Here is a 9,497-nt window from a genome sequence, read left to right on the forward strand (position 1 = left end):
CTCCCAATGAGGAAGGCAGAAAGCCAGGTCCTGTCCTGCTCATGGGGGGAGGAGGGGAGGGGAATAGGAGAACAGGACAGTGGGGTAGTTTCATATAAGGTAGGACAGGCAGAACCACAGAATGCCCAATCCCAAAGGACTTTTCCAAGTCCCCTATACGGGAAGTTAAATTGGCAGTCTATTGGTCGTGCCCCATCTAGAAAATGCTCTCCGTGGGTTGGAGAGATGGCTCAGCAGTTAAGAGCATTGCCTACTATTCCAAAGGTCCTGAGTTCAATTCCCAGCAACCACATGGTGGCTCACAACCATCTGTAATGAAGTCGGGTGCACCAAATAAATAAATATTTAAAAAGAAAGAAAGGAAGGAAGGAAGGAAGGAAGGAAAGAAAAGAAAAGAAAAGAAAAGAAAAGAAAAGAAAAGAAAAGAAAAGAAAAAAGAAAAGAAAAGAAAAGAAAAGAAAAAAGAAAATGCTCTCCGTGGCCGAGACACAGTTTCTGATCTAACAGGGTAATAACTTCTCTGGAAGCAAAGCAGGGGCCCAAGAGTCTCCGTGGATAGGCTGGAAGTTGGAGTAGGATTGTCTTTGAACAGCCAAGGAATATTATAGGAAAGGTCATCTCAGAGTTTGGATGGGGGATCTCAGAATTGAAGCTTTGTGCAGGGCAAGCCATGCCGCCACCACCATTTACCTCGTAAGGTCTGGATTCCAGTATGGGGGCCTTCCCTGCACCACCTCTGAGAGAAGACACGGCTTTACCCCTGGCTTTCGAAGGGCAAGAAAGCTGGCCCTGGGAACCACGGCTGCTTGCAGAGGACACTGCTCAAGTCTCTGAGATGCTGTGGATGCCCGGTTGTGGAGGTCCCACCGGGTTGAAGAGCTTAGAAAGCCTATTGAGCGCCCTGTAGTCTGAGACCCTCTTTTAGCCTGACTGGGAGGCAGGCGGGGTCCACGGGGAGGAGTCGGTCGCCCAAAGGGGCGGGCCACCAAGGCTGGCTCCCAGGCTGTAGGATGATGAGCTGTAGAGCGAAGCAGCAACTCCAGACAGACGCTCAGAAGCGCACCGAGGAGGGCAGAACAGAACAATACACGCCCACCAAGCACGCGCACCTTGGCCAGCACTAGCCAGGGTCCCCAGAGCCCTGGCCGCGCCCACCTATCGCACTGACACAGGCCTGGAGTGCGCCCCTGGAGGCACCGAGGCAGGTAAGAGCCGGGTGGCAGCGGGCGTACTCGGGGCTCTGAGCGTCGCTTCCAGGAGATTCCTCCCGGCCTTGGGACACTGGGGTTGGGGTCTAGGGCATACATAGCTCGTGAACCAGGGAGGCGGGCAGCAGGCGAGCCGAGAAAGGAGGAGGTGTCCGGGTCGTTCCCAAGCCCCGCAGACAACCTTGTGGCCAGCTTTGCTTCTTGGGCTTGAATTTCCCACTGGATTCCTAACCCCAGACCAGTACCGCGCCTTTTGGTGTCCAAGGCAAAAGGGAGACAAGGGACCGGGCGCGCCGGTTCTGAAAAGCCAGCAAGGACTCCCACTTATCTATCCCCAGTGTCAGCCTGCGCAAAACCAATAGACAACCCAGAGGGAGGACACTGGGGTGCAGACTCTGCCGGAACCCCAGCTGTGAAGTGGGGTAGAGCACACACCTTATAAGTATGTAGCACGTTGGTGTTTCACTAGCACCCCCACCCACCCACACACCTTGTGGCTGCTGTGTCTGGGCTCCCCACGCTCTCCCTGCCCTCACAAGGCTGAAGAGATCTCGCTATCCAGTTTGATTGCTTCTTGCTTTCCCTTTTCGCAGCTGCCACACTCGCAGGTGTGCTGAGGTGTGAGCGTGGGGGGGTTCACGGATGATGAAACAGACCAAGTTAGGTTGGGGGCCCCTCCCCACACTCAGGGACCCCTTCCCCTTTAGCAGCCACCTCCTGAGGGCTAGCATTTTCCAAACTTCATTTCCTTTTACTCCTGTGGACATCTGAAGACACCAAGAATATAAAGGAGCTCTCAGGTAACAAGGACAGTGCCTAGTGTCCCTCTGATCATCCCCATCGACGCTTAGAAGGCTGTTTGCAGATCAGTCTGGTCTCAGAGCAGCCACCACTTCAGAGGACACAGATGCTGACAAGATTCAGTCCCTCAAGTCGAGGTTGCCTGAGAATGGGAAGCTGGGAGCCTAGGGAAGGGGTCCGGGAGCAGATCCAGAGGAGCAGGGTCAACTTGGGGAGAAATTACTTATTCTAGAGCGGGTTTTTCCATCCGGGAGGACCTCAATCACCAGAGAATGTCTTGCATGTCCTTTATAAGCATATAAAGTAGGCATATAAACCAGACACTTACTGATAATAAATCATTAATGTATTTTAAAACAATTCTTTGATGTGCATATAATTTTACCATTTATTAATGAGGAAAGCAAATTGCTTATTTTTACATAAAGAATTAAATCTTGGCTGAATATTCGATGTAGCATCTTCAACGTTTTTCAGAGGTGAATGATATTTGGATTTTGTAGTCATCGGTGCCAGGAATGTCGCTTCATGTAAACTTATGGTACACATGGAAGATTGTTTCAGGGCCAGTTAAGAAACTGCTGAAAATTTTGTCCGAATTCCAAGCCAGATTTCATTTAATGATTTTTTTTAAAGACTCTAGTCATCAGCTCAAACAGCAACTTTTAAATTCTTATTAAACCTGTGTGCATGTGTATGTGTGTGCTGAGTACTCTCTGAGGTCAGAAAAGGGTATCAGAAAAGGCAGCTAGAATTACAGTTTTTACAACCCAGTGTTAGTGCAGAGACCTGAACTCTGAACTCTAGTCTTGTTCAAGAGATCCCTCTGCAGGAGCAGCAAGCACCACAACTAAGCCATCACACAGCTCCTCACATAGAAATTTTTTAAATCAAAAATGTTTTAGCACAATAAACCCAAGCTACTAGCTAGTAGCCATATGCAGCCGTGCCTATCTATAGTCCCAATGCTTGGAAGACTGGGGCAAAAGGATCAGGAGTTTAAGGTCAGCCTAAGTGGCATGACCCTGCCTCAAAAATAAACAAAAAGACAGACCAGTTTGATGCTTACATACTAAAAAATGGTGACGCTCAAAGTCTTGGTTTTCCATAACTAAACCATTATGTTTCTATGAGATCAGAAAGCCTGGTGTACAATAATTGTAGAAGTGCAATTCATAGCACGATCTGGATCTGAGGCAAGGTATTTCAGGCCCTGTTCACTGGCACTGAAACACGAGACAGCACGCAGGGCAAAGTGAACATGCATGTTTAGAAACAAGGCTATAACGAAGTCTCCTGATTCAACGTGGTTGAAGGATGCCAGGAACAGCTTAGATCCTCTGCCTGTTTGATTTTGTTCTTTGAGCTGATTTTTGGTCATTCAGAAACCATTTACTGTTGCCCAATTTTTTGCAACCCCCACGTTTTAAGAGACAGTTTGAAAGACTGGCCTTCTAGAACCCCTAGGCAAAGAACAGTCAAGAAGAGAAAAGCTGTTATGCCCAGATCGCAGGGTCCCCCAAAAACCACCAAGGAGTCCACACTCTATGTAAAAGCAAAGAGCCTTTATCCAAGCTTAAGCTTGGACCCTCCCTCTGTCCGATGCAGCGAATGGGAGCAGCCCAGACCAGTCGGGATAGAGTTTTTATCATAGTAGAAGTTGGGATGAGAGGATTTTCAGGGTTCAGTACCCTGATTGACTGACATTTGTCTAGGGGTCTTGGCAAAAGGGGAGTATAGGAGTCCTGGGCTCAGGGACATCTGGTGACCTTATCTAATGGTTGAAGTGTCAAGTACTCACTCCCCTTTAGATGCTGGCCCTCCCTGGATGATGTCAGCTTATGGCTTTTCCTGGAACCCAGTGCTGCCTGCCATGGCAGTTGTGTGGCCTGGGCCCCACCCACCAACGGATTCCTCTCCAGCCTCTGCTTTATGCCATTGTCTGATAAGGGGTTGAGAGTAACAACAGTCAAAACAGCACTGTCTGCTGGGAGAAGGGCAAGGGTGCCCATTCCCCTTGGGTTTCTATGGAGAGTCCAGTTCATTCTGTGGCCAGCAGGCAGAGGGTCTCCCATTTCCTTACCCCTGGGTGGGTCTAGATGGACTGTCCTAGGGAATTCTGGGGGGGAGGGGATACTGTCAGATCTGATGTTTGCTATCCATTTGTTATATCTCCCCTCCCCCGCCAGATCCTGGATGGTATCAATTCTCCCCTAGGATTCCAGCAGGAAACCGCTCTCCCTGACACCCCCCCACACACACAGCTGGAGGTGCTGAACTCCATGTGGACACACCTCCCTGATACCACCCCTCCTGCAGGCTACAACATGGCTGCCCAGAACAGAACCGTTAGCTTTGCACCTGGCTTGAATCCGCCTCAAGACCATGCCTCCTCCCTTCCCTTCAACTTCAGTTACAGCGATTACGACCTCCCCCTGGATGAGGATGAGGACATGACCAAGACACAGACCTTCTTCGCAGCCAAGATTGTCATTGGCGTGGCACTGGCAGGCATCATGCTAGTCTGTGGCGTCGGCAACTTTGTCTTCATTGCTGCCCTCGCCCGCTACAAGAAGCTACGCAACCTTACCAACCTCCTCATTGCTAACTTGGCCATCTCAGACTTCCTGGTGGCGATCGTCTGCTGCCCCTTTGAGATGGACTATTACGTGGTACGTCAGCTTTCCTGGGAGCACGGCCACGTGCTGTGCGCCTCTGTCAACTACCTGCGTACGGTCTCGCTGTACGTCTCCACCAATGCCCTGCTGGCCATCGCTATTGACAGGTGAGCCTCACTTCCGGGTTCACGGGCTGGCATCGCTCCCCATGCGGCTCCTCAATGATTTGTTGAGGGGCTAGAGGGGACTTTTCTCCAGCTGTGTTCTGTTCACTAACGTTCGAGCAAGCGGGAAGCTTCTGAGTTCCATAGTTCTGATCATGACCTGAGATACTGCCTGCTTCAGAGGTAGGCAGTCCAACACAAAGGCAAAAAGCAGAAAATCCAGGCAGCAACTACTCAAAAGCCATGGGATATTAAGTAGGGCAGCTTCCAGTTAAGAAGAGGGTACCACGTTTCTCATACAACTGGATCCAGATATAAAAGATTCCATGGCCCCTGATAGTTTCCGCTGCCAGTCTCAGGCATCGCTTCTGCCATCCCAGCTCAAATCTGTCTTTCTTTCATCACCTCATCGGGATCGCGCAGCATGTCGCACGCCTTCTGGTGACTTCGCTGCAGAGCTGGTTTGAAAATAAGATAGCAGAGTTTGCTTACAGGAAAGAGGGAAGGGCGTGTTTGCTTTGGCTGTTTTGCATGTGTCTGTATGCTCATTTACATTCATTTGCATGAGACCTTCTAGAAGTCCTTGCTCTATTATGAATTTATAGGTAAGATTTGTCACAGCAGCTAAGGAGATATCCTGCATGTTTCATGTTTCAGGTCAGCATTGTCCCTGGTGGCGGGGTGGAAGGAGGGGACCTTTGATGAGTTCCCCCTTTTGAGCTGTTCTGAAATGCGTTCTGATGAAGTGCTGTGGCCTTCCCTTTTGTCTCCTTCAGCTCTTGAGTTCCTCCCTTGTTCTCGGTGCTGTTTAGTGCTTTTTAATATGCCAGTTAGTTATTTTTCCGTAATATTAACAAAGGACACAGAAACAAGACACTTCTTCCTTTTTATAGCAAGATACCTGTAGGAAAACACCTTTATCACCTGCAGCTCATAAGGCAGTTTATGAGGCACACACTCACCAGCCAGCTGCACCAGGTTCCTCAGGAAAATCACCAGATTACCATTTGCTACAGCGATTGCGAGTCTAGTTCCTGAACCCCGCCCACCCAAGTCTCCTGAATGGGAATCCCTTGAGCTGGGAGTTGCAAAAATCTGCATTTTTATTCATTTTCATGAGTGACTCTCATGCTTGCTGAAGTAAGAGTGATTGCTGTCCTCACCCCTCGCCCTCTTGTAAGCTCTGTGTCGTGACCTGACGTCCACCTTTGCTTTCTCTTAGGGTCTGTGATGCTAGAACCGCTTAGAAAGCAGTCACCCTGATACAGGCAACAGAGGTTCCATCTCAGCCCCAGCCACCCCTTCCCCACACAACCTCCCCCGCTGTGCCACCATTCCCAGTGGCCCAAGCAGGGAAGCGACTGTCATCCCTGCCTTTCTTCCTGTCCCTCAGCCCCTGACCCCACACTTAGATGCTCAGCTCTAAGTCCAGTCTGTGTCCCTCCAGCTTTGCCACTTGTCAAGTCACGATGGACACTGGCACTCTGCTGACTGGTCTGTCATTGCCCAGGAGCCTCCGACTGCTCCCCGAAATCCGTGTCCATCCGTGTGAAGCATCTGAACCTCGCTGTTGCTGGCTCTTCCTAAGATATTCCTGTGCCTATGAAATCTCTGCAAGTCCCAGTGTCACAGTGTAGTCAGATTTTTCTCTGGGCCACCAGCTCACAAACAACAACACAGAGACTTGTTATTAATTATGAAAACTAAACCTTACCTGAGGTTTGTTCCACTAGTTCTTATAACTTAAATTAACCCATTTAAATTAATCTGCATTTTGCCTCATAGCTTTTTACCTTTTTTCATTCTATATGTCAGATTCCCCGCCCCCCATCTCTCGCTGGCTTTTCCCTGCACCTCAATTATCTCCTCCTACTTCCTCTATACCCCCTGCTTAGCTATTGTTCATTCAACTCTTTATTAAACCAATCACAGTGATATCTCCACACAGTGTACAAACATCCCACAACAGTCACGGGAGATCAATCCTGAGCTAGCATTGTGGGTTATGCCAGACTGACCTTCCAATTCATATTGTGTATATAGATACAGATATAGATGTCCTTCCCAAAAAAAGATATATATTATTTTTTTGAGACTGAGTTTCTCTGTGTAGCCTTGGCTAGCCTAGAACTCACTCTGTAGAACAGGTTGACCTTGAACTCACACCGATCAGCCTGCCTCTGCCTCCTGAGTGATGGGATTAAAGTCCTGAACCACCACCACCTGGTCCCAAAGACACATTTTAAGAGCAACCATCATGTCTTTGGTCTTTCTGTGCCCAACTAAGATAACTTACTAAGATATCTTAGTTTGTGTTATTCCCTAAGCCCTCTGACACAGGGATCCATGTGCAGATGAACCAGAAAATCCTGAGAGGGGAATGAGAAGTGAGGGCAGCAGACACATTGCTAAAGCTTCCGTGGGGGATTCCTGCTGAGGAACCCTTGGAGTAGGTGTGGATCCCAGCTCAGAGTTCTCTCAGGAGCAGGAGGAGGGAGCCGGGGTGTTTATACGGGGCTCTTACAAGTCATCGTATCTCTGAAAATACAGCACGGGTAGCCGAGAGGACTCTGGAAATCAGAGAAAACCCTCATACAGATAAACAAACAAAAAGACAGGTGTAGGCATGTCAGGATGCACACCCATGCTGAAGCGGCAAAGTCCACAGGAATGAGGGGGATATACCGAGGTGGTAAGAGCATAGGGGTACGAGGAAGGACATAGCAAAGTGGTAAAGGGGCTGGGGCTATAGGCAGGTATATACTGAAGGGGAAAGACAGAAGCATATGGAGGAAGAACTGGCAGCATCTGCCATAGCCATAGCAAGATTTGGGGCTCCTCTGTCCCCAGGCTACATACTTGGAAATACAAGCAGTAGAAGACGTGGCTCTTGAACTCAAGAAGTTTTTTTTTCCATTTTAAAAACTAGGAATTATCAAACATTAAGAATAATAAAGATCCACTGATTTATGAATGCTAGTTTCTCAAGAGAGACAAGCATCTCACCTGTGTCGTTCAGAATGACTTTGAACTCTGATTCTCATGCCTTAAACCCCTGAGCACCGGAATAACAGACGTGCACCCCTAAATCTAGACTTAGCTCCCTCAGGAAGTCTCTACCTGCCCTGGCTGGTCGAGGAGCTAGATGAAAAGGAAGTGTCGTGGGCAGGAGCACATAGGACAAGCACACAGGAGGTCATGGGTAGGGGGTGGGTTCTGTAAGGGTCGAAGATAGAAAGACAGCACATGGGACCTTAGGCCTTAGGACAGAGATCCCTTAGGATAGCTCCCTTCTCCCATCATCAGATGCTAAACTAATTGAAAGGTGCATCAGACGCCCTATCTTTCCCTGATGGTGCCAAATTTAGGTTGGGTAATTTTTCCTGGAATGGTATTTCATTCACCTCAGAGAAAGAAACAGCTTAAGTTTGTTGGGAGTTGGAAGAGACCCATGAACCTCTGCCCTCCTTTCACACAGTTTCTCTCCTAAGGGTGCCCCCCAAAAAGGAATGCCACCTGCCAGCCCCTGAGTTCACGCTGTGAGAGCCATGTCAAACTTCTGACCTCCTAAAGTGCACCCTTACAATGCCTGGCACAATAGGACACAATAACGACAACAGGAAGTGGCAACACAGAAACCCCAGCCTCCCGGTGCACTTCCTGTCTGTTCAGATATCCCCGTTCTGCTCTCTAGAGACACCAGAAGGGCCAGCTTGTACTGCCTTTGGAAACTGAGCCCAGAGACTATGCTGATGAAGAGGAGGTGCTATCTCTAGTTGTAAGGAGTTAAAGGAATCTATTGACCTCAAAAAAGAACTTGAATGCTCTCTCTCTCTCTCTCTCTCTCTCTCTCTCTCTCTCTCTCTCTTTCTCTCTCTCTCTCTCTTTCTCTCTCTCTCTCTCTCTCTAGCAGATAGTTGGCAACAGAGACCCTGTAGATGTCTCTCTTGCCAACAAATGAGTCAAGAGAAATAATCAGGATAAGCAATGTACTAAATTCCATCATACATTATGAATGTTTACTTTCTTGGAAGCTGACAAAAATCCTGATAGATTGTCAGTTAAGGCATTGTTATCCCCACTTCACAGATACAGAGATTAAATCTCAGAAGCCTAAGTTATTTACCCAAGGGCACAGCTTAGAAACTGGCCTCCTAACACCCCTAAGCTGGTGCTCTTTTCTTTCTGATGTCCTTGATGTCAACAAGGACGAGACTGAGAGAACTAGTAAGTCCTGGATTTGTTTTACAGTCTCTAAAGACTTTGGATCAGCACAGTACACAGAATAATGAATGCCCAGCTGTGAGATATTCCTGCCCCTGCCAAGTGGTGGATGCCTATCTTTTTGCCTCTCCAGCCCTGTGATGCTTGTCCTCCTAGCCTGATCCCACAGATGGGTGGAGATCTCCAGCACTTGCTGTGGTAACACCCAGCCAGGAGTGCCCTCACCCCGCCTGTGGTTGGGGTGGGTCCAACTTTCTCCTCAGTATTCAGACGCTTCCAGTATGGAATTAGCAGGAGAGCCACCAGCAAGCAGGGGCAGAATGGGACAAGATGACAGAAATACCATAAAGGACAAAAGCATGGAAATAACATGGCAGAGGGGTTGAAAAGGTGGTCAAAGGGTCTGGTCAGAAAGAAAAGATTAATCAGACAGAATTGTCTACAGGCAGCTTCCTGTTCTCGGTCCACATGCTTCCTGCTCT

At 48.6% G+C, this 9,497-nt stretch overlaps 1 protein-coding gene across 1 annotated transcript in view; it reads left to right on the plus strand.

The window, feature by feature from the left end:
* Positions 1-1,124: 1,124 nt before the first annotated feature.
* Positions 1,125-9,497, plus strand: part of Prokr2 (prokineticin receptor 2) — a 12,190-nt gene continuing 3,817 nt past the window's right edge. Inside the window, exons 1-2 of the mRNA XM_005365560.3 lie at positions 1,125-1,205; positions 4,199-4,794. Coding sequence (XP_005365617.3) covers positions 4,292-4,794 — 503 coding nt within the window. The 5' untranslated portion in view covers positions 1,125-1,205; positions 4,199-4,291. The remainder of the gene's footprint in view (positions 1,206-4,198; positions 4,795-9,497) is intronic.

Source organism: Microtus ochrogaster, unplaced genomic scaffold (genome assembly GCF_000317375.1).
Source record: "Microtus ochrogaster isolate Prairie Vole_2 unplaced genomic scaffold, MicOch1.0 UNK3, whole genome shotgun sequence".
Taxonomy (NCBI): Eukaryota; Metazoa; Chordata; class Mammalia; order Rodentia; family Cricetidae; genus Microtus; species Microtus ochrogaster.